The sequence below is a fragment of the Rhincodon typus genome, chromosome 3 (genome assembly GCF_021869965.1).
Source record: "Rhincodon typus isolate 14 chromosome 3, sRhiTyp1.1, whole genome shotgun sequence".
NCBI classification, from domain to species: Eukaryota; Metazoa; Chordata; class Chondrichthyes; order Orectolobiformes; family Rhincodontidae; genus Rhincodon; species Rhincodon typus.
Genome location: NC_063334.1, coordinates 101,194,685 through 101,221,122, shown reverse-complemented (window position 1 = coordinate 101,221,122; position 26,438 = coordinate 101,194,685). Strand labels below are relative to the sequence as shown.

Sequence of the window (26,438 nt, the reverse complement as noted above, 5' to 3'; positions counted from 1 at the left end):
CCATCAGCAAAAAAAATGGCTCTTCTGAAAGCAAGGGCAGGGGAGATGATCCCTGATGGCAATAAATAGCTGGAAAATGGATGAAATGCAACTTTAAGTTGTACTGTAGGGAGAAACAGTTCCTGAGGAAGCTCTAGATACCACAGAAGGCTTGCTGTCAAGGCAGAGCTGGATACTGAAACCAGTGCGCTGAGGAAAGCTATTTATTTGCTTGCCATGGGCAAACCTCCAGGTGCAGATACTATTTCGCTTGTACACAGGAAACTGGAACTTCTTCAACATTTGTACGACTTCTACTTTGCTTGAGAAAATGCTTGCTGCAAAGATTCTGACTCTGTAAAGGAACAACTGTAATGGTTGCAGGAGCTATTGAACCATCTGTCTGCTGAGCGCTATGGGAAAAGTATTTAACCATGTCACTTTTTTTTCAAACTGCAGATCCTGGCAGAAGAAATCTACCCTGAATTGCACTGAGTAATTGCAATTCCAGGGTAAGGCTTCTGAGACACACGCAGTAAAGTTTAACACAGTTATTCATCACAATGCCAACTGTTGCGTTACAAGATGGAAGGGTGCCAATTATGGATAGGTTTTCTTGATCTTGAGGAGACCTATATGAACCAGCACTGATCTATTTGGGCTCCCAATCAAAAAAAGTCTCAATTTAAAAGTCTCATCCTTTTTCTTCAAATCCCCCCATGACACTGCTCCTTCCTTGTTCTTTAATCCCTTCCTGCCCCAGGTTCCTCTGAAGTACCTGCAATTCTTGAGCATTTTCAATTTTAATTGTGCCAATATCCATGCCTTCAGCTGCCTAGGTTTTTATCTCCACTTTTCCCTCACTAAAACCTTTTACCAATCCCCCTTTAAGACAGATATTAAAATCTCTTTGAACAAACTATTGGCCACCTGCCCTAATATTGCCTCGTGACTTACTGGCAAATTCTGCTTTATATTGCTTGGTGAAGCACCTAGGTACGTTTTATTAAAGACACTATATAAACCGAAGTTGTTGTTATTAAAACCTACCTTAGGTTTTAATCACCAGCCCTTATATCAAGCAATATTTGTCTGATTGCTCTCCTGTGAAGTGCCTTGGGGACATTTTACTATGTTAAAGGTGTTAGAAGATATCCAAATTGTTGTGGTGAATTCAAATCTGGAGGGGGGCTCAGATGGTTTTTGAGCACTTTTGTTGCCTACTTGTTTACAAAAAAATAATTCCCACTGCTTGCACTATAGTGGAACCCTGGTGTTTACCATGAATCTCCATTGGCATTGGGACCTTACTCCATGACTGGCATGTGTACCCATTTAAATCACTTACTAGAGAGGCCTAGCTAACATTACGTGAGGTAATCATCAGGTTGCATGTGTGTTTTTGGTCAACAAAATGAAATATACATATGATGCCTTTCATCAGAACAAGAAGTGCCTTTTACATTTGTAACAAACAGTTACATTATATGTATAAATAGACATTTACACATGCTCCTTTAAAAAAATTACTCAACAGATTTAACGTGTGATCTATTCAGCCAAAAAGATAATATCCCCCTTGCAGATTTTACGATGCTATTCTGACTTCCCTTCGAAACAATCTTGTTAAACGTCTCAGGGCATAGAAAAACAGATCACAAAAATATGTAAAACCAAGATGCTCATATGAGACACTTATTGGTAACACCTTGGTCAATATTTGGGAACTCTTGAAACTAGCAACACCTTACAATTTAAAACAGCTCTCTATTACAACTAAGGTGACAACTTCTCAAAACAATGAGGCACTCAGTGCGAGAAAGAAAGGTCCTCAAACTATTGAGTGCAACCTTGTTCAATGTTGGAATGACAGGAATATTTCAGGGTCATAATTTGGATTTCCTCACTAGTGAACTTTGCAGAGACTCTGCCCCAGGCAAATTAGCATCCTTCCTCTGAGCTCACCAATGAAGGAGGGTGGGTGTGATGACAAGTCCATTCTGTCAAATGAAGAATTTCTAATTTACAGCAACCATGGAATAGATGACAATAGTTCACCAGAACTTGGAATTTTGAGACTGCAGCAACCACAGTTATGGAGGGGAGAGCTGGGAAGACTGCCCTGTGATCTCTGATTTATCTAGAGGTCCTGACATGGAATGTTAATGACTGCAGATTCAGCACATAAACTCTCCCAAGGACAGGAGGGAGGAAGACAACAACTTGTTCAATCAAACAGATGTGGATGGAAATAACCATTTTGCCCGCACACAAGGCACACTGCAATAAATGTCAAGCCTTTAGCAACAGCACTTCCAAATTCACAAATTGTACCAAGTAGAAGGAAAAGGGCAGCAGCTACATGGGAATATCACCTCCAGCAAATTCTCCACCCAAGTCACATACACCATGACTTGGTACCACATTGTTTTTCCTTCACTGGGTTCAAATCCTGGAACTTTCCCACAGCAGTGTGGCTGTACCTGCACCAGATGGACTGCAGTGGATCAAGAAGATGGCCTACCACCACCTTTGGATGGTCAGTTAGGGATGGGCAACAAATGCTGGCCTTGTCGGTGAGACACATCCTGTGAAAGAATAAAGGCAAGAGCAAGAACGTGCTCCCTCCAATTTGAGGACAATGCACCAAGAGTACCTGGGACCTCCGAAGATCGTGACAGTTGAGTATTCCCCTTCTGGTGCCAAGTCCCAAAATGAGTGCAACATAATCATCTCCCATGCTACACTGAACAGTCACAACAGGGAAGTGCAGCTGAAGACAAATGAGGTGCTAGATGGGTGAAGTGCCTTCCAAGTTGGCAATCACTTGTCAAGTAATGATAGGGCTTTCTGAAAGAAGGGCACTGAACAGCAGCCTCTCAATGGCCACGTCAATAGCTCTTCATTGTAATAGATCAAAGCATTCCCTGTTTGTCAGTTCCCCTGATGAAGCTCTTCCTGATCTGCACCCATGTCACTGATCCTCTAAAAGGCACAGACACATTACAGAAGCTGTGCACTACTAGAGGAGGACAAATTTGTGGTTGAAAAGGGCTCTCAAATTGCCTTCTCACTTGTTTTCCCACTAGATCCACAGGGTTCCTTGCAGGACTCTGAACCTGCTCCACACTAAGCTGGAAGAGCGGGATAACATCAGCATTCTGACCAGACATACTTTTCCGGTGCTTTCACATGCTGCACCAAAATCAAGTGGCTGGAAAAATTCTACCTGTTAGTCTACTTCTCCCCTCAAGGATATCAACATGGCTACTTAGTATTTCTAACATTTTCAATCATTTTATGGTGGGCCAAGGATGAACAGGAATGCTCCTCCTGGACACCTCAACAGATTCTGGCCCGTTTGAGGCCTTTAAGTACAGGACGTATCTCCTCTCCAGCTCAATCTGCCACCTAGCCCAGCATGCAAACCTGCTAATTTGCCAAACCTGCTGAGTTTCGCCAGTAATTTGTGTTTTTTTTCCAGTCATTTGCCATCCTTGCACATGAGGCAACCTGTAGCAGGACAAACAATTGGCAAACCTCTGTTTGGCAGCAGCACACAAATGTGGCTGGACTTCTAAATAACTCCAGACTCTGACGATTGCCCACCAGTTTTACTTCCAAATCACCCATTTGTGCTTCAGAGCTATTAATCTAAAATTAAATGGCTTCTGGATCCCAAAACTGTATATCCTTCAAAATACTTCCCTTTCTCAATTCTTTAAGTGGCACTTTAAGACATATTAGTTAGAAACAGGAGTAAAAGACCTATGTTGCAATCTCTAGCTACACAGAAAAAGAACTTTGAACAGACTTAAAAATGTGCCATTTGGTGAAGTTAACAGCTGAAACTACCAAACTTTAAGCAAAAAGGTAGAATGGTACGCTATCATGCTCCTGGAATTAATTAAAATTTTACTCAGAAGAGCATGACATTCTCTAAGTAGTCACAGAATCATAGAACCCCAGAGTGTGGAGCCGGGGCATTCAGCCCAACAAGTCCACACTGACCCTCCGAAGAGCATCCCACCCAGACCCATCCCCATAATCCTGCATTTCCTGTGGCTAATGCACCTAATCTACACACCACTATGGGCAATTCAGCACGGCCAATCCACTTAACTTGCACATCTTTAGACTGTGGGAAGAAACCGGAGCACCTGATAGAAACCCACGCAGACACTTGGAGAATATGCAAACCCTACACAGACAGTCGCCCGAGGGTGGAATCGAACCCGGGTCCATGGTGCTGTGAGGCAGTAGTGCTAAACACTGGGCCACCATGCCGTCCCAGGCCTGCAACTGTCAATACAATATTTGAAGCACAAGCATATTGGTACAGAGATATTTTCAAGTAGGCTGCTTCTAGCTCATAGACCATCAAAGTTTACAGAAAACACAAAAATAGGGAACATTATTAATTTTTGAGCAAATTAAAAGAAAGAAACTACAAGGGGATATAGATAAGATGGAGGACAAGAAATAGACTTAAAAGTGACAAAAACTCAGTGGGGAAGTATATCAGGATGTATTTTTTTTTTTTTAAACAGAGCGGTAATAATGCTCTGAAATAGAAATTGCTCAGTCCTGTGGAGGAGCACAGAGACTTAGAAGCACAAGTTCATGAAACAGTAAAGGCAGAATTTGAGGTTGATACGGCTGTTACCAAATCCTAATTTTGAAACACATGGAATGCAAAAGTAAAGACTAGGTAAGATCAATGCAGTAAGGATGTGCCTGATGACTGGGGGGTCTCTAGAACTAGGAGTTAGTTTAAGGACACAGGGTAGGCCATTTAGGACTCAGATGAGGAGATTTTTTTGACTGGTGATCTGTGGAATTCTTTGCCAAAGAAGGTGATTGAAGCCAAAATATTTTATGCTGTCAAGGGGTTAGACATAGTTCTCGAGACTGAAGGAATCAAAGGATATGGGGAGAAAGCAGGAACAAGGTATTGAGTTTGATGATCAGCCATGATCATACTGAATGGCAGAGCAGGTTGAAGGGCCAAATGCCCTGTTCCTACTCCTATTTTCTATGCTTCTAAAACATTCTAAGCCTGTGTACACCCTTAATAAGAGTTAAGTCTGAATACTTTATGTAAAATTGGCTGCAACCAAAGGAGATGTATTCAAGATTGAGACAGACTATAACCAAGGTTAGCATTTTCAATAGACCAAAATCCCTTAACCGAGAGTTTCGCACACCGTCTGAAATTGTGAGAATTTATAGCTGTGCTGTCAAATAAATAATGAATAGCTAACATCGGATAGGGATTTCTAATAAAAATGACCAGCAGTTTGGTGAACTGGCAGAAGGTTCCCCCTCAGATGGAACAGAGGAAAGGTTTACTTGCGTGGTCAAAATAAAAACTAAGACTTGCTTATGGGACAAAGTTACATGTTCCAGCAGGCATCAAGGCTGGAGGTTGTCCCTAGCCACAGTTGCTGGATTGCTATGGCTACAGTATTAATGCAAAGAAGTGATACAAAACATAAGCTTGGCTTTGGAAGGTAGATACAACTCTTGAAACATTTTATGTTATTACAATTGTGACAAACAATTCTGTGCAATAGAACTCTGTGTTCACTGCTAGTTGCAGTTTTGCAGATGTACTGCAGATATTCACCAAGGCTCCTTTGATAGCATCTTCCAAACCAACAACCATTACCATCTAGTAGGACAAGGGTAGCAGATACATGGGAACAGCTCAACCTTAGAGTGTCCTCCAACCCAGTCACCATCCTGACTTGGAAGTACATTGCTGTTTCTTCAGTGTTGCTGAGTTAAAATCATGGACTCCCTCCCCAACAGTAGTGTGGGTCTACCTACAGTAAATGGACTGCAGCAGTCCAAGAAACCAGTCAATATCACCTTTTCAAGGGCAAAGAGGAATGACAATAAAAGCTAGTTCAGCCAGTGTCGTCCATATCTTATGAATTAGTAAAACATTGCACATGAATGACAACCCTAATATTATATTTAAGTTTAAGGGTCTGGGTTTGTTTACTTCCCTGGACTCCATTATCAGAATTGAAAGATGCATCTCCCAGATGCCGCTCCAAACCCGTGAAAAGTGAAGCCAACAATTTAATTCTGTACTATTTGCCAGCAGCAGCCTCACAGTTCTTGGAATCCCTCAGGAGATAGCTACTGGCATGAAATACAAGCATAGGTACTCGGTACAACGGATCAATCTTTTAGAAGGTAGTGTAATAATATTTGCAAACTGTTGGGAAGCCACACAAGAACAAGCATCACTTGATCAACCCTCCAAGAACATCTCCAACCTGACTTGTCAATCCTATTAGTTAGCGATTAATCCCAACACTGAAACATCAAAGAAGCACCTTGCTTAATGAAGTATTTGGAAAATGCAAGTCATGGAAGTTGCACTGTGACCATGAGATATGCTTTTCTCCTGAAAGAAGTTCAATAAACTGTTTCTGCTCAAAATGATCAAGGCTAGAATGTGCATGGTAACTCCAGGGTAAATGCCTGCCAACTAGTTTCCAATTTCTACTGTTATTAGGAAGTCATTCAGGTGATCTTGAGGAGTTCTCTCTTTGGAGGAATATGACTTGGAGATAATTGATTATACATATCCAAATAAAATTTACAAATCCATGATAAATCCAGGATAAAAGAAAATGATAAACAATTTCTAAAACAGAAAAGTAAATTCACCCTAGTCCTAACGCACCACAGGGCTGTTCTCTCAGAGAGAAATGATTGGTGGTTTAACCCAAGGGTCACCGTGCCTCAGGCAAGGGAAGAGGCTGAGGAGAGCCCTTCACTGTAACCTCAGCTGGTGCAGAAATTGAACCCACTCTGCATTGCAACTGGATTTTCAGCCAACCAAGCCAACCAATCCCCCCACAAATCTTTTAAAAGACACATTACACACTTAAGTAAGCAGAGAAACTAAGGCATTACTTATACAAATACATGTATTCCATACCTTCAACACAAATATATTTATTTTTCCATTCCATTTCATTGGTTTTGGGAATCACTTTGGCTTCACGAATTGAAATTATTGAATTATTCCAACTGAAGGGGATAAAAGTGAGAACAGACATGTTATAATATCTTGAATTTTAATTTGAACCATTTAACAGAACCTATTGAAGCATGGAAGGATATGCCACAAACTTCACTTTTAAGTGTTTGTGCAAATGCAATCTTCTCAATCGTCCATCAGAATGAGTCATAAGTACCTTATTACAGATTATTAACTTGCCTTATAACTTGGAAGCAACTATTCACTAATCCTCTAACTTTAATGTTCAACTGAACAGTAAGTGTACAACTAAAAAACAGGAAAAGCAAATATTTTGCCACAGGCACATATCACTGAAATTAAAAAGTGCAGATTAACATTTTTGACAATGGAATTTCTTTTGGAACTCTCATGTGTTCACTGTGAATCATAAGTTTTCCTGCTTTGTTTTTGGCTGTTATGAAGATTCATACTTAATTTTACAAGTGCAATATAACCTTACTTGGTAATTGTTTTTCCATTCACGGGTGCCAGCATTTATTGCCCATTCTTAAATGGTCCTCAAGAGTGGTAACTGGCTAACTTCTTGAACCACAAGTCCATGCGTGCATACATGTACACAGTGCTGTTAGGAAGGAGTTCCAGGATTTTGATTCAGCAATAGTGATGGAATGGCAACATAGTTTCAAGTCAAGAATGTGTTGAGCTTGGAGGGAAATTTGCAGATGGTGAAGTTCCACTCGTCTCCTGTCCTTATCCTTCTCGGTGGTAGGGGTGATAGACCTGGAACATGCTGGGGAAGGAAACTTGTCAAGTTGCTGCACAGCATCTTATAAATGGCACACACTGTTATTGCTGTAGATCGATGGTGAAGGGAGTGGTAACCAAGTGGGCTGCTTTGCCCTGGATGCTGTCAAGTTTTCTAAGTGTTGTTGGAGAGCACTCATCCATGCATGAGGGAGTGTACTCCATTACAACTCCTTACCAGATCTTTTGTAAATGCTGGCCAAAGTTTGAGCGAATCAGGCAGAGTTACTCCCCACAAAATTCCAAGACACTTACTTGCTGTTGCACTGACTGCATTTATGTGAGTTGTTTCATTAAGTTTCTGGTCATGCTTACCTCAAGGGTGTGGATAGTAGGGGATTCAGCAATAATGCCACTGAATATCATGGGGAGCTGGTTAAATTGTCTTTTGTTGGTGATGGTCATTGTTGCATGGCTTGAATATTACTTCTTACTGAGAAGCCTACGACTGAATGCTGTCCAGGTCTTGACGAATGTGGATACAAACTGTTTCAGCAACCGAAGAACCTCTAACCAGTGCAGAAATTTTGCCATTCTCCGATTTGACAAGGGTCCTTAATGCCATACTTTGGCTAATGCCGTCTTGATGTCTAATGAATCACTGACATTGCCTCTGGAGTTCAGCTCTTCTGTCATTGTTTAAACCGAAGCTGTAATGGGATTACAAGATGAGTGGACCTGGTGAAACCTAAACTGAGCATCAATGAGCAGCTTACTACCCTGCCGCATATGCAGCTTGATAGCACTGTTGACAATATCTTACATCACTATACTGATGACGTATTCATTGGTCAGGTTAGATTTGTCCTGCTTTTTATGGAGAAGACATACATGGGCAATTTTATACACAGTCAGGTAGATTCCAGTGTTGCAGCTGCAGTGGAACAGCTTGGCCTGAAGTGCAGCTAATTGTGTAGAACAAGTCTTTAGTAGAATTGTCAAAAGTTTTGATCCAGTGCCTTCAACCATTTCTTGAAATTGTTCATTTCTAGATCACAATTCTAGAGGTTTAGAACAGATCATTAAGATATTGCTCTAAGCCATAAGCGAGCAGAATAAGTGAAAGCTCTCTTCTTTACAATTTACATGGTTCAGAAGCAGAATATGGTCCAGTTGTTTCAAGTTGCCCTTAGTGGTTAAAATCTTTAGTTCTAAACTGTTTCAATTCATAGAATCCTGCCTTTCTGTTTTGGAAATGAAACATGATTACTGCATACAATGCAAATCAACAGTAACATACAACAGAGGCAATGTCTGCAGACTCAAAATGGTCAGTGTGCTCTCAGTACAGCAGTCTCAAAGCTCCGTTGGCAGCCAGTACACATGTAAAACAGTCTGTAACCTATACCAGTGATGCATTTCTCCCTCGAGCAAGCATTTATACACTGTCCCTGCAAAAACAGCTGAACATTAGAAGCTGCACTTCTGGCTCCAACATCCATCTGTTTCACAGGGCTCCATGTCTAAATCCCACCTGCTGCCTTCATTCATTTTTGTGAAACTAGACCTAGAGAATTGACACAGCTAAAGCATAGCGATCATAGATATTCAGCTTTTAATTTGACTAAAAATGGTGATCCCAGCTGGGTGTGTGCAGCTTTACCATAAAACCCAAATGTGTATTTTTTTTTTAAAAAAGCAAACGTGGAAAACAAAAACAATTCCCTGTTCACCAATATTACTATTTTAGTGTGGAGGTTGAATTCTATTATTATCATCTGAACTTGCATTCTGTCTAACAGGTTCAACTTAAGAAACACGAGCAGATTTTGAATAGATTAGCAAGATAGGCTTCAAAGCACTGTTTACTAAGTAACAATTATCTCCTGAAAAATAATTATAGGTCTGTAAAGTAACTGTTAGTTCCACTGCAAGGTGATGCTTGCCCATGTTAAAATTTAGCTTCCGACCATATTGTCACTGCATTACAAGGGCAGTACACTTCTATACGCACCAAATCTACTACCATCATCTTCACCTTGAAACCATTATGCAAGCCCTTGTCATTTCATTTTTGACTACAACTTATTGGGTTCCTAAATTTTACGCTCATCATTTTTATTCTTTTGTAGAATGTTGGTATCGTTGGCAAGGTTGGCATCTGTTCCCATCCCTAATTAGCCTTGAACATGTAGGTAAATGGGCTCCACTGGTTGGCCCAGGATTTACTGCCCACGCCCAATAGCCTTCTAAAAGGTGGTGGTGAGCCGCTGCCTTGAACTACTGCAATCCAATTTGGGTGGTGCGCACACATGCTATCAGAGAGGGAGCTCTAGGATGTTGACCCAGCAACAGTGATACGGTGATATTTTTACAAATCAGGATGGTGAGTGGTTTGGAGAGGAACTTGCAGGTCGTTGTACTCCCATGTAGTTGCTGCCTGGGTAACTCAACTCCTGAATCACTAAAGCCTCACCACCATCTACAAGGCACAAGTCAGGACTGTGATGAAATACTCCTCATTTGCCTGGATGAGTGAAGCTCCAATGTCCTCAAGAAGCTTGACACCACGGGGGATAAAAGTAGCTCAATTGACTGGCACCACACCCATAAACATTCATTCCCTCCACCACCGATGCTCAGCAACAGCAGTGTTTACTATCACAAGATGCACTGGAGATGTTTGCCAGAGATCCTTAGACAGCATCTTCCAAACTATCACGTCCAGTTAGAAGGACAAGGGCAGTAGGTATACAGGTACACCACCACCTTTAAGTTCCCCTCCAAGTCGCTCATCACCCCGAACTGGGAATATCACTGTTCTTTCAGTTCACTGGGACAAACCTACAGCACATGGACCGCAGTGGTTCAAGAAGGCAGCACAACACCATCTTCCCAAAGGCAACTAGGGATGGGCAATGAATGCTGACCCAGCCTGCAATACCCACAACACAGAAGTGAATAAATAAAAAGAACAAAATCTGTGACCTAGCAGCTGGCATATCCCTCACTCTACTGTAACCATCAAACGAGGGGATTAGTCTTAGCTCAAAGATGAGAGTCAGACCACACGTCAGGAGCAGGATCAAGAATATCTAAAAATGCAAGGTCAACTCGGTGAGGTTACAGCATAAAAGTGCATACAAGCGTAGCAGCAGAAAGGACATGCACCAGATAGCAGTGATCCCACAAGCTGTGGGGCAGATTCCTTCTCTGCAATCCTGTCATTTTATTTGTGACTACTGGTGGACAATTAACCAACTCATTAGAGGACACCGGAAGTATCAGCAATCTCAACGTTGAGGAATCCCATTCATCCTAAATGACGAGGAAGCCTAGCATATCAAGGCAAAAAACAAGGCTGAAACCATTGAATACTGCAAAAGCGACAGGCCTTGACAATATTCTGGCAATGTATTGAAGACTTGTGCCTCTAGCTAAGCTAAGTACAGTTCCAGTACAGCTACAATGCTGGCATTTCTCGACGACGTGGAAAACTGTTCAATTATGCAAGGCAAATATAACCAGGACAATTATGGCCCCAGTCTACTCTTCAACAAAAGCAAAGTGAAGAAAAGTATTGAAAACATTTCTACGAAGTGGCACTCGCTCAGCAATATCCTGCTCACTGACATTCAGTTTGGGTTTTGCAAGGGCGATTCAGCTTGTGACCTCATTGCAGCGTTGGTCCACACAAGGACGAAAAGGATGAATTTCAGAGGAGAAACAAGAGTAACTGTTCTTGAGATAATGAAACTTCTAACTCAATGTGGCATCAAGAAGTCCTGCGGCAGAGCTCTAGTCAACAGGAATTGGGGAAAACCTCTCCACTAGTTATTACCATATCTAGCGCAAAGAAAGACGGTTCTGATTGTTGAAGGTCAATCATCAGTCCCAGAACATCAGCCCAGGAGTTTCTCATGACTGTGTCATAGGTCAAAGCATCTTCAGTTGCTTCAATTAATGACCATCCTCTACCAACACCATTTGCAAGAATGAGTCTGAAACTTGGAATTTTTCAGCAAGTAACTCACCTCCTGACTCCCTAAAGCCTGAAAACTACTTGTAAGGAAGTCAGGAGTGTGATGGGATATTCTCAATTTGCTCAGATAGCGCAACTCCAACAATACTCAAGAAACTCAACACAATCCTGGACAATGCAGACAAATTGACTGGCATCCAATACGCCACCTTCAACTTCACTCCCTCCACTACTAAGGCCTAACAGCAACAGTGCGCACCATTTACAGCCAGTGATCTCCAACATGTACATTTGCAATCAGCTCATCAATTGTGAAGACTCCATCAGGTCAATCTCACTGTCTACCTGTGTTCCCTCGACTTGAGCATCTCCTAATATTCGATCTCACCACCTGCCCACATTCCCTTGTCACGTTAGCTGTCATGCTGCTAGATGACTTCCGCTTCCAGGAGCTGTACGGCTGGAGAGAATTGCATGTGCTTAAAGCTTTGCCAGCTTGTTGTATCGTATTTCAGTTTGATGTGGATGCTTATCATTGCAGGGTAAAGTGGAAATGCAAACTAATGAAGAAATATACTAGGAACTGATGTGTGAAGCCAGTATTTTACAGAACTGCAAACATAGGAGGCTATTCAGCTGAGCAATGCAAGCTGGCCAGGGATCCCAGAAACAAACTGCAACAATAGCAGTAACGTCCCTTGCTTCACACTTGAAAGCAGCCAGTAACAATTTTGGATGTACCACTGGCACAGATCCAGAGGCCTCCTGACAGCACGACCAGCAGCAGCGAAATCATAAACTACAATGTGAATGGATAATGATGAACGATGAAATGGACCATCTAAAATGAAACCAAAAAATGTACAATTTTCACATGGAATGGGAAAATGAATTCTGTTCACAGCTATTAAAGGGAAGAATGTTTGCTTTATATGTCACCAAAGTATGACCATAAGAATAAAGTAAAACAAAAATAAAAATAAAAATAAAAAGAGTAAAAATTTGGAACCACACAACATTGCACAGCAAGTTCATGGATAGTTTTCATTTGAACAGCATGCTTCAGATGAAGGAAGTTGATGAGCTGAAGCTATTTTGAAAGGTCAAAGTTCAACAGTCATATTTTTTGATATCAACAACAAAAGGGGAGTAAAACGTGATTTCAGGAACAGAAACAGAAATTGCCGGAAAATCTCAGCAGGTCTGACAGCATTTAAAGAGAGAAATCTGAGTTAACGATTCAGGTCCAGAGGCCGTTCTTCAGAACTGACAGTAGCTAGGAAAAGGAAGGTTTTTATAAGAAGATTGTGGGGGAGTGGGGGAGTAAACAATAAAGAACTTAAACAAGGAATTAGAAGGGTTAAAAGGGGTGATGAAAAGTCATTAGCAAACAGGATTAAGGAGAATCCCAAGGCCTTTTTAAACATATATAAAAAGCAAGAGGGTAGCCAGGGAAAAGATTGGTGCACTTGAGGACAAAGGAGGGAATCTATGTATGGAGCCAGAAGAGGTAGGTGAGTTCCTAAACGAATATTCATCAAAGACAAGGAATTGGTGGAGGATGATCTCAGGGAAGGTAGTGTTGAATTTCTAAGCTAAGTTGTTATTAAAAAGGAAGAGGTGTTGTGTGTCTTAAAAAGTATTAAGGTAAATAAGTCCCCGAGTCCTGATGGGATCTATTCCAGAATATTGAGGAAGACAAGGGAACAAATTGCTGCAGCATTAACAGACATCTTTGCATCCTCTTTGGCCACAAGTGAGGTCCAAGAGGACTGGAGAATAGCCAGTGTTGTCCCACTGTTTGAGAAGGATAACAGGAAATTACAGGCCCGTGCGCCTCATGTCGGTGGTAGGGAAATTATTGGAAAAAATTCTTAGGGATGAGATCTACACACATTTAGAAGCAAATGGACGTATTAGCAATAGACAGCATGATTTTATGCAGGGGAGGTCGTGCCTCAGTAACTTGATCGAGTTTTTTTTGAGGTGGTGATGAAGATGATTGATGAGGGAAAAGCGGTTGATGTCTACACGGCCTTCAGTAAAGCCTTTGACAAGGTCCTTCATGGCAGACCGACACAAAAGGTGAAGATACATGGTATCAGGGGTGACCTGGCAAGATGGATACAGAACTGGCTTAGTCATAGGAGACAGAGGGTAGTGGTGGAAGGATACTTTTCGGAATGGAGGGTTGTGACTAGTGACGTTCCGCAGGATCAGTGTTGGGACCTCTGCTGTTCATTGTCTACATAAATGATTTGGAGGAAAACGTAGCTGGTCTAATTAGTAAGTTCGCAGATGATACAAAGATTGGTGGAGTTGTGGACAACGAGGAAGATTGTCAGAGGATACAACAGGATACTGATCAGTTGAAGGCATGGGCAGAAAAATGGCAGATGGAATTTAATCCAGACAACTGTGAAGTGATGCATTTTGGAACATCAAGCACAGGTGGAAATTATACAGTGAATAGCAGAACCCTTAAGAATATTGATATGCAGAGGGCTCTGGGTGTGCAGGTCAACAGATTACTGAAGGTGGCAGCACAGGTAGATAAGGTAGTAAAAAAGCCCCATGGCATGTTTGTCTTCATTGGAACGGGCACTGAGTATACGGATAGGCAAGTTATGCTGCAGCTTTAAAGAACTTCAGTTAGGCCACACTTGGAATACTGTGTATAGTTCTGCACACCACACGACCAGAAGGATATGAATGCTTTGGACAGGGTACAGAAAAGATTTACCACGATGTTGCCTGGTACGGGGTATTTTAGCTATGAAGAAAGGTTGGATAGACTCGGTTTGTTTTTCACTGTAACACAGGAGGTTGAGGGATGACCTGATAGAAGTTTAAAAGATTGTGAATAGCAATGGATAGGGTGGAAAGTACAAAGCTTTTTCCCCCAAGGTGGAGGGGCCAATTACTAGGAGACACAGGTTCAATGTTGCATGGGGGTAGGGAGTGGAGTTTAAAAGAGATGTGAGAAGCAAGTTTTTCATGCAAAGGGTGGGGAGTACCTGGAATACGCTGCCAGAGGTGATGGTGGAAGCAGACACAACAGCAGCATTCAAAAAACACCTGGTCAAATACATGAATAGGAAGGGAATAGAGGGATACGGATCCTGTAAGTGAAGACAGTTTTAGTATGGAAAGGCATAATGTGTTGGCGCAGGTTTGGAGGGCCAAAGGGCTTGTTCCTGTGCTGTATTGTTCTTTGATAGGTGGAGATAAAGCCCAAAGAGGCAGAAAAACAGTTGGACAGACAAAGCAGTGATTAAAGGTCAGTTTGCAGGAATGAATAGCTGCAAATGGGGACAATTTTTGGCTGACAGCAGGTAATGTGCAGCCATGTAATGACAAGGCCTGGTTTGTGGGAGTGGGGGAATTCATGGGAAAAGGTGCTCAAGCCCTAAAATTGTTGAACTCGATACTAAGTCCAGAAAACTGCAGGGTTCCCAAGTGGAAAATGAGGTGCTGTTCTTCCAACTTGCACTCAGCTTTGCCGGAGCACTGCAGCAAGCCGGAGATGAAGACGTTGGCCAGAGAACACAGTGGTGTGTTGAAGTGACAAGTGACTGGAAGCTCGGAGTCTTTTTTGTGTCCACAACGTAGGTGTTCTGTGAACCGGTTACCCAGTCTGAGCTTTGTTTCTCCAACGTACGAGAGACCACATTGTGAACAGCGAATACAGCAGACAAACCTGAAACATCATTTCAGATTTGCTATCTTCTGGATAAACACAAGAAATCATTCACAAATGATAAAGTAATTAAAGAAGACAAGGTTTGCTGACTCTGTATTCAAGGACTTAAGAACAAAGAAAAATAACAGCATTCCTGAGCATGTCACTTGGTGCTTCCTCAATAACAAGATGAGTGGAATCTTTGACTAAAGACGTCTTTCAGCAATGACAGCAGGACCTGAAGCACTGTCAATGCTTCTCACTGCAGTTTGATGAATCCATTCATGACTGACACAACTTGGCTTTATATTTACATGGTACGAAAATTAACTGTTAAATCCATATTTTCTTCAAGATAGATCCTGGGTTGCACATAAATTTAAAAAGTGATATTATGCTAAGAAGGTTAGAGACCATTGATCGACAAAATACACTGCAAGAACTCATTGTGGCTCCTTCCTCAGTACCTTCTAAACCCATGATCTCTACCACCAAGAAATACAGGGCAAGCAAACACATAGGATTACCATGACCTGAAAAATTCCTCTCTATGGCAAACACCATCCTATCCTGGAACTTGCTTCTGAACAGCCACACATAGCAACAATTCATAGCAGCACCTGACCACTACTTACTTAAGGGCAATTAGGGATGCCCAACAAATGCTGCTCTAGCCAACAATGAAACATCTTGTGAAAGAACAAAGAAAACCCTCATTCTGAAATTTTTGACCCCATTTTCTAGATGGCCCAGCAAGGGGAAATATTTTCTTCGCATCTATCCTGCCATGCTCAAGAATTTTATTCTTCATCATATCTCTTCTAATTCTTCTAAATCCAGGGTATGTAAACTGAGACTAGTTAATCTGTCATCATTGGACAATCCTTTCAACCCATAAACAACAGGTTATGCTTGCTAAATTCTAATCCTTGCAAACTCTTCTAGAATCCAATGAATTCTGGAAGATAAATATGAATGTACCCACCATCTTTGAAGCTCTCTCTTCTCAGACCATAGGATGCAGTTGTTTAGATTCAAGGGAGTTTATCATCACTTTGTCCCACTAACCTCTCCAGAACGTTTACTTTGTTAACTTTTTTCTTCAAGTGCCTTATTTGTGCTAAACACAGGTCCCCCTTTTGTATGTTTTCTACTGTCAAGACAGGTAGAAAGTACTTGTTTAATGTGACTGTCATTTCCTTACTGCCCACTATAATTTCACCTGGCCCTGTACTAATCATTTGCTATTTCCATATAGAAATGTGTCTAAAATTTTTCTGTCTCTTGCTAGTCTCCTATTTTCTCATTCCACATAAATTTATTGGTCTTTTTACGAATACTAAAATCCTCCTATCTTTAGTCTCTAACAATATAATGGCCCAGATATTCTAATAATCAAACAGCCGCTGGAGCAGCAGAAACTAGAGTTTTACATTGAAACCATACAAAATCCCCAATGCATGCCAATTCCATGGGAATTGCCCATGAAATTTAATTTTTAAATGGGCTCTTCCTTTGTCTGGAAACTTCCAAAAAAAAGGTAATTAAAGGAGGAAAATTTGAGCATCGTGGTTATCTCAGCTTTTGTAGGTATGTAGTAAAAATCAGAGGATTAAGAATCTACTCTAACTCCTGGGTAACTGTTAACTAGACTCCCAACTCACCAGCGACTCCTGACACCAGCATTTCTTCTCTTTATTCAACATTATTCCTCCCACCTTCACTCTAGCTCAACCTCACCTGATAGACCAAAGCCTATCCCAAACCTCACCACTAAGGATCTTTAGTGAATTTCTGCAGTGCATCTTTTAAATGTATACACTGCTATGCTGGGCACTGGTGGTGTTGGGAGTGAATGTTTGGCACCAATCAAGTAGGTTGCTTTGTTCTGGATGCAATCAAGCTTCCTGCATGTTGTTGGAGCCATATTCACTCAATCAAGCGAGTGGAAGTCTTTGCTGCATCACATCCTTGACTTGTGCTTTGTAGATTTGGACAGGCTTTAGGGAGTCAGGTGGTGAGCTACTCCCTACAAGATTCTTAGGCTCTGACCTGCCCTTGCAGCCACAGTACTTATATGGGGATATTGGATTCAGCGATACTCAGTCTATTGAACACCAAGGGGTAATAGTCAGATTCTCTCTTGTTGGGGATGACTGTTGCCTGTCACTTGTGGCATGAAGGTTACTTGCCACTTGTCAACTCAAATCCGGAAATTTTCCCGGTTCTGTTGGAGGATTTGCAAATGGTGCTGAATGTTTTACAGCCATCAGCGAACATCCCCACTTCTGACCTTATGATGAAACGAAGACCATTGATGAAACATTGAGCCCATTCTGAGGAACTTCTGCAAAGATGCCTTGGAGTGGAGATGACTGGTCTCCGACAACAACCTTCCTTTCTGCGAGGTATGACTCCAACTACTGGAGAGTTTTCTCCCTGACCCCAGTGACCCTAGCTTTGCTAGGGCTACTTAATGTGACACTGGGTCAAATGCAGCTTTGATGTTCACAGCAGTCATTCTCACCTCACATCTGCAGGCCAGCTCTTTTGTCCATGTTTGAACACAGACTGCAATGAGGGCAAGAGCTCAGTGGCTTTGGCAGAACCCAAATTGACGAGGTGAGTAGTTTATTACTAAGCCCGTGCTGCTTGACACCACTGGTGAAAACCCCTTCCATCACTGTGATTGGGAACTGGTGGGATGATTATTGGCTAAATGACACTGGTTCTGTTTTGTGTGTACAGGAAATATCTGGGCAATTTTCCACATTGATTGGGTAGATACCAGTGTTGCAGGTGTACTTGAACAGCTTGGCAGGCTCTGGGATGTCTTCAGTACTATTGCTGGAATGTTATCAGGGCCCATAGCCTTTGTAGCATCCAACACATTCATCTGTTTCTTTATATCACGTGGAGTGAATTTCATCGGCTGAAGACCAGCATCTATGATGTTGGGGATCTCTAGATGAGGCCAGGACGGATTGTCTGGCTAAAGATTGCTGAGAATACTTCAGCCTTATCTTTTGTACTGTTATGTGGAAATCTTCCATCATTGAATGTGGATATTTGTGGAGCCCCTATGGAGTTGCAGAGTCATACTTCAGTCCAACTCATCCATGCCAACTAGACATCCCATTCTGACCTAGCCCATTTGCCAGAATTTGACACATATCCCTCTAAACCCTTCCTATTCATAACCCCATCCAGATGCTTTTTAATTATTCTGATTCTACCCTTCTTCTTCCTCTGGCAGGCTCGTTCCATATACGCACCACCCTGCATGAAAAAGTTATCCCTTTTTTAAATCTTTCCCCTCTCACCATAAACCTGTGCCCTCTAGTTTTGGACTCCCCCGCCCAAAAAGACCTTGGCTTTTCATGCTATCCATGGCCCTTATGATTTTATAAACCTCTATAAAGTCACCCTCAGCCTTCGATTTGTTTAATTGTCCACCACGGTTCATGACTAGGTGTAGTAGTGTTGCAGTTTTGTTGGTTGTGGAATCACTTAGCCCTATCTATCATTTGCTGCTTATGCTGTTTCGCACAAAATTGTTAAGTCTCAAAAAGGAAGGGGACATGGAGAGACCAAAGAGGAAAAGGAAATTCAATATGGTGAATAGAGTAGGGATGTCAAAAGACCTGTAGAATGGAGGGCATTTGGAGGTGGGTATAGGACCGGAGAAAGTCACAGGACTACAGCACTTTACAGGTGTACAACGAGAGAGAGGAGTGAGACCATGAAAGATGAACATTTTGACTTGGGCATGTTGGCAGCCAATGCAATTCAGGAGGGTGGGGTTTACAAAGGATGAAGGATGGGAGGCTGGCTATTGAGAGTTTTGGAATATTGCGTCTGAAGACAGTAAAGGCATAAATGAGATTCTGGTGTTAGATGGGTTAAGCCAAGTAATTTAAAAAACATTGGTTGGAAAAGAAAAGAGTCAGATTTTAACTATACCTATTTTTCAATTACTTCCAAATATGCTACCAATGTCCATTCTATATTTTAAAAAAATCTACTTACTCAAATTCTGTAGCATAGTATCGCAGAAACCCCACGAGCAGGTCTCCCAGGTTTGAGCTATTTAATGAGAGGTATGGAGTAATGTTACTTCCTCTTCGGTGCACAAACTGCAGCTGCATAGTGGGCTCAAAGCACTCCTAAAAATATTCAAATTGATCCTTGAAATGAGTGATACATTTTTAAATCCTTGAATACAACATATAAAGAAAACAAAGTACAAAAATGCGAAAATCATGAATATGGAAATTTGGTGATGTTAATACTAAAACAAGAAAGTGGTAATATTGCTCAGATGCATCCTATTAGACATCTTCTAAATGTACATTTTTCTTTTGCAGAATTGCAAGTTACCCCTCATTTTTTGATGCAAGGAGGAACTCCAAGTACTCCCACTGGAGAAAAAGGAAACCTAAATTAACAGACAGCATCAGACATAATTTTCCTCCTTCCATTTCTAATAAAACGTAATCAGCATAAACCAGCTCTGGGTTCAATTCAGAAACCTAGAATTCGGTAATCATCTCCCATGGCACTGCTTACAGACAGCCTGCATTTGGAACACAACTGTGACACTTAACTGCTAAAAATGGACAGTCCCATCTAGCCTATTAACTGGATATTTACTATAAGGAAACAGTCTATATAGAGACTCCGTGAGGTTAGGTATTAGCAATTACCAGTACATTGGCAGGTATAGGGCTTGGTTAAGTCTGGAGCCAGAACAAGGGAATATATAAATATCAACACAACAGCTCCTAATCACTGAATATATTAAACCTGTGCCAATAAAAAGTACTTGTATTAGTCAATGACACTGAGCAACACTGAATCCATTAGCCATACATTTTTTCAATCAATTTTTACTCCTGTTGCTTTGGTACTACAAATTTTTGTTGATTCAACATAATTTGGACCATTTCAGGATAGTCCATTTCATACTGATGAACAATTAAACCTGTAATGCATTTGTTATCCTAAATAATTCATAGAAATTGAGATTTTGAAGTTCTCAAAAGAGAACACAAGATGATGTTGGAGATCAGCAAAACTACGGTCAATAGCTTGGATTCAAATAAAAACTCTACCAGTTTTTGCAATAAACAATGTTCCAGACGCAAGCAGCTTGCACTATACAAAACCAGATAGAAATTACAACTAAATTTTTGACTGGGTATTGAATTGTATGGTTTGGATTGAAAATAGTATTCAAAACATTTTAGTGTTAATATCATTTCAGTCACAGAAATGAAAATGTTACTTACTGGATACTCTTTCTGAAGAGATGGAATGACGGGTTCAGGTAGAGCTTTAATAGAAACAAGAAAAGTGAAATAAGAATGCAAGAACGTAAGAAAAATAAATGCACCATAGCCGATTTACCCATACAGCTCTGCTTTGCCATTAAGATCATGGCTGATCTGATTGTGGTCTTAACCTCACTTTTCTGCCTATTCCCCATAACCTTCAACTCAGTTGTCAATCCACCTGGTTCACTAACGTGCTTTAGGTAAGGAAATCTGCCGTCCTTATCTGGTCTGGCCTAGATGGGACTCCACATCCACAACAATGCAAGTGATTCTTAACTGACCTCTGGGTAATGCGAAGAGATAATAAATACTGGCCTAGCCTGTGATGCCTGCATCTCATGAATGAATTTTAAAATGAAAGCACAGGTTACCATTTTTGGATATAATCAACATGGAGACTGCAGCTCAGACTGTTATCAGCTTTTTAAAAAGGGCCTCCACCATCTAACTATTGCTCTATATCAATAATCCAATAACATTCTATTCATCGCAAGTCAGTTCCATTATTTTTTTAAATTGCCTTTTCAAATTAATTTTGGGCACATAATTTTTAGAAATGTAATCCAGTGAGAACTGTTTAGCAAACTTAACACATAATCTTTTAAGAAATTTTCAGAACTTAAAAATAATTCGTAAAAATACAAAAAATTCCAAATATTTATAGTTATAGACAGTATTAAGTTTCAGTATAGATATTCTAACCAAAATTACATGATTGATTCAACAACATTTCCAAATATTTTATTTTTCCAATGGGAAAAAACAAACAGTTATTGTTATTCATAATGCTGCTTCTCACATATACTGCATTATTCAAGGATAATTGCTTGTTATTTTGAGGTATCAATCAGAAACACATCATTGTAATATTTGATACTAATTCATTACAATAAAATTGGAATTTTAGTTGCAACCTTCTACCTGCATCTTCTGGGAGGAACAGAAAACTCTAAACCTCATAGAATAAAAGGTTGCATCCTTTAACATTTGATGCAAATGGCATGCCCGGAAATTCTGCTAACTACATATTCACATTAAACAAACAGGAATGTCTCTCTTAAATGTTATACAGTATATCCATAGTGCAAGCTTCAAATCAATATTTCAATTAAGTCATTGAAATATATGTGATAGAAGCTATGCATTAAATGTTTTAAATGAAACATACTGCTAACATTTTCACCATTCAAAATAAAGAAAAAGAATGCTAACCAAAAAATTCCGACTGTTATGGACATAGGAGAGATGGTTGATGGGTCCCTACTTTTTCTAACTTTCAACCGAATGAGTACAGATGTACTCTTAGATGACTGTTGAGAATAGACAATGACAAGTTTTCTCGCAAGTTATTTTGATCAGACATAAAAGCTAGCTCCAGACCCTTGTGTAGTTACACATATATTGTCAGGAAAGAAAATTCTACTTGGTTTTATAAACTGAGGTCTGAATTTTCATTCTTAATTCAGGATCACAGACATAGTGTGCTCACACCAAAGCCCTCTATAACTGTAAAAAGACTTGCTTACTCTTTTACTCCAAATGCCTTGTAATTGTTATGATCCCAGTGGATGTTACCACTGGACAAGTTAGATCCCAGGATAAACTCCAACCTGATAGATCAAATTTTGTCTTTTTAAAAAATTTAACATAGCCATCTTTCATAAATGTGAGCACACAAAACTGCAGGTTTGGTTTGAACATCAGAACAGAAGTTTATTACACAAGAAAAGCAAAAATAAAATGAGAACAAGTCAAGCTATCCAACTATAAAGCAATTTGAAAGATTTCAAAACAAAGGGACAAACAAAATCCCAACTACTCTTCAACACCACATCATATTTAATCAATAATCCAGAGAAATTCCTTCCCTATCAAATCTATAGATTTGACATAACTGCTGCTTCACATTTCAGTCCCATGAGATGTGAACCCATTTTGCATAAACATTCAAACAACTGAGACCTTAAACTTTCTCAGTCTCTCAATAATCTGCAAAATTCTAACCAAACACTCTGGTTTGGAAGTTTTACACACTAACTGGTTTCACAGAAGTAATTTACTTCCTTAACTGTTCCAACCAATCTTCTGGTCTCTTGAGATTGCTACTTGTGACTGAACCTAGGCAGATCTCCTTCCAACTGCCCAAAAGCTTCTGAATTAAAGTTAAAAAATAAATTTGCTCATCCTACACTCTGCTAAATTAATTTCTATGATTGTAAAATCCCACAGTATAAATTACCTTCCATCAATGGCCCAAGAGACACATATTGCTTTAAAATCATAGATCCAGAAAGACTGATCCAGTTCTTTTTTAAAAATCACTTTACAAAAATTAACTAACACTCATATGCCACTAGTTTAAAGTGCAACCTTTTTAAAACAATTACATGCATTTAAAAATTTCATACCTTTCATCACACAAGGGCTATCATACCACTTGCGGGCCAACCTGATGTCCTTGTACCCACATATCAAAGTTCTTTTGAGCACCAAAACAATTTACATGATTCACAAATTTTAAAAAAGAAAATCTGCTTTTCTACTCATCAAAATTAATAACGCCATACATCCCTAGAATACACCCCATCTGCCACCTTGTTGCCACTCAACAATGTAAAAGTCTTTGAAATATATCCTCCTACAGTTTGGATTCCTTAGTATCATCAGCAAACTTGGGTACAATTGCCCTGACACTTTGCCCAGCTCATGAAAATAAATTGTAAATAGCAGAGATTCTAGTACTGATGCTTGTAGCTTAACACCAGTTACAGAACATAGGAAATAGGAGATGTAAACCATTCAGCCCCTCAAGCTTGCTCTGCCATTCAGTAAGATCATGCTTGATCCATTCGTGTTTCAAATTCCAATTCCCATTCACCTGCAATAACCTAGATTCCTCTGCCTAAGAAGAATCTATCTACCTGTGTCTTTAAAATATTTAGCTACCCTATTTCCACTGCATTCCAAACCTGCTGATAGAGGAAAAAGGTCACCATTCCGGCCCTGAAAGTGCAACCCTCAATTTTAAAATAGTGTCCGTTGTCTGGACTGACTTACAAAACAAAAAAAAAAAAAAAAAAATTCTTTTCCACATCCACCTTGATAAGACCATCCAGGGTCTTATCAATCTTCAATCAAGTTATCCCTTACTTTCCTAAACACTAGTGGAAACAAGCCCAGTCTATCAAACTTATCCTCATGAGGCAATCAACTCATTCCAGGTATCAATCTTGTAAACCTCTTGAGTCACCTTCAATACATTTCCATCCCTTCTTAAATAAGGAGTCCAAAACTCCACACAGTAGTTTAATGTGGTGTCAAAGTTCTGTATAATTGAAGCATGAACATCCTTACTACTACGCGCAATTGCTTTCATAATAAAATATAGCATTCCGCTAGGCTTCTTAGTTACATACTATGTCCATGCACAAACTTTTTTTTGAACTCATGAACCAGAACACCTAAGTCCATCTGCACCTCTGAATTCTGCAACCTTCCTCCATTTGCTGTCAAAGTGAACATTTTCCCACAAAGCATTCCATGCACTATTCTTTTGCCCACTCTCACAACATATCTATACCTATCTGTAACTTTATTATGTTTTCTTCACAATGTACTTTCCTACTTATCTTGGTATGATCTATGAATTTAGATAACATACCTTCGCTTCCTCCTCATTGCAGAAAGGGGAGCCCTCAGAACAGACCCTTGCAGGACTTTACTCATTATATCCTGCCAATCAAGCAAAGACCCATTTATGCATTTTGTATTCTGCCAGCTAGCCAGCCAATCTACTATCCATGTTAATATGCTACTCCATATGCCATGATCTTTTATTTTTCACAATAAATGTGGCATCTGATCAAATGACTTCTGGAAATCCAACAAACACATGCCTATAAGCTCCACTTTATCCACAAAACATGGTATTTCTTCAAAGGATTCCAATAATTTGGTAAAACATAATTTCCCCTTGACAAAATCATGCAGCGTTTCCCAATTACTTTGAGTTTTTCAAAGTGTGCAGCTTTAATCCCTTCCATGATCAATTCTAATACCTTACTAGATATCAGGAATCAAGCTAGCTGACCTACAGTTTGTTGTTTTATGCCTCCCTCCCTCCCTCTTGAAGACAGGCGTTATATTTGCTATCTAGGGACTTCTGGAAAATTAACACAGAGGCACCCACTACCTCATTAGCAACTTCTTTCAAGTTCCTAGGATGAAATCTATCTGGATCTGGAGACTTGTCAGCTTGCAATTCCCTAAAATTCTTAGTACCACTTCCCTTGTGATTGTAATTTTGCCAAGTTCCATGTTCCCTTCTGCCTGCTGATTTAAAATTATTACTGTTCAATTCTGGTCTCCCTATGGTAGGGAAAATGTTGTGAAACTTAAAAGGGTTCAGAAAAGATTTACAAGGATGTTGCCAGGGTTGGAGGGTTTGAGTTACAGGGACAGGCTGAATAGGCTGGGGCTATTTTCCCTGGAGTGTTGGAGGATGAGGGGTGACATTATAGAAGTTTATAACATGGTGATGGGCATGGATAAGGTGAACAGCCAAGGTAGAATATCTGGCAGGCATGGACAGCTGCATCTATCTTCTCATTCAAAGTTACCAGCAATTCCCATATCATGCCCCTGAGCTCCCAAAACCAGGTCCGGGTTACTTTGGGAGTTCTTGGAACATAAATTTAAGAATATAAACAATCAGGGAGCATTTTGTAAAGTCTGGTATGGATAAAGAGTCAAGCATGAAGTTTTAGCGTCAAGGTCTAAAAATCCCCACTGGTTTACTCAACATCATTAAAGCAGACAGTCACAAACATACATACACTGCTTTAGGGAGGGCCAGACTTACTTTGTAGGTAGTGTAACACCATCAGTACCAAAGAGTAACTACTCAATGTGCCACGGCTAGCATCATTAATTCCATGGTAACGGGCCCACTTTTTCACAACCAGCACAAGAGGACGGACACGACTCTCAACTGTATAAAAGAAACAATAACTATTTCAGAAGTGTTTACGAGGAGAGCAATTGAACTTAAGTAGTCAATGACAAGCCAACCACAAAACTGGTTTTACTTTCCAATTTTCTGCACTCACAAATACAATTTACGTTCCCATGTAGGATTCAGAAAACTAAGAATTGGTGAATGAAAACATGTCTTAAAGTCAACCCAATTTACTACTCTGATAGTCACATGGAACAGGAAATGAATTGTTAATGAAACACACCAAGAACATTTATCAGTTAGTCTACACCAATGTCAAATAATATTTCATAAAAACACCAGAAAATCTGATGTAGGTTATCTTTTTACTCAAGCAGTCTATACTTACTGGATGTCATGTCTCAAAATACTGATACTTTATCACAAAATACTTATCAATCATTAAGTGCATTTGAATTAATAAACCTATTGGGCCAAATGGTCTGATTCTACCCTGTAAATAATTAACTGCCTGAGATGTATAGTTTGAAAAGGTTTTAATTTCCATTAAGAATCCAATGCATCACCAATTAAGAGAATCATAGATAGGCCAACTTACAATTGATAAACAGTTGAAAGCCATGAATATAATCAGAATATTCTGAATATATATTTAACACATTAAGTTATCTACTTTAGTGGTTAAGCCAGTCAAACAGAACACATGTAGACTTAGAATTTTAAATTAATGCAAAATCACTCGAGAATAAAAC

At 40.1% G+C, this 26,438-nt stretch overlaps 1 protein-coding gene across 2 annotated transcripts in view; it reads right to left on the bottom strand.

Annotated features, from left to right (window-relative positions):
* tent2 (terminal nucleotidyltransferase 2) overlaps positions 1 to 26,438 on the bottom strand; it is a 78,636-nt gene that overhangs the window by 13,270 nt on the left and 38,928 nt on the right. For both annotated transcript variants that reach the window (XM_020515826.2, XM_048594908.1), the window contains exons 9-12: positions 25,591 to 25,719; positions 20,685 to 20,728; positions 19,423 to 19,559; positions 6,941 to 7,032 (exon numbers count right to left, since the gene is read on the bottom strand). In XM_020515826.2, coding sequence (XP_020371415.1) covers positions 6,941 to 7,032; positions 19,423 to 19,559; positions 20,685 to 20,728; positions 25,591 to 25,719 — 402 coding nt within the window. The remainder of the gene's footprint in view (positions 1 to 6,940; positions 7,033 to 19,422; positions 19,560 to 20,684; positions 20,729 to 25,590; positions 25,720 to 26,438) is intronic.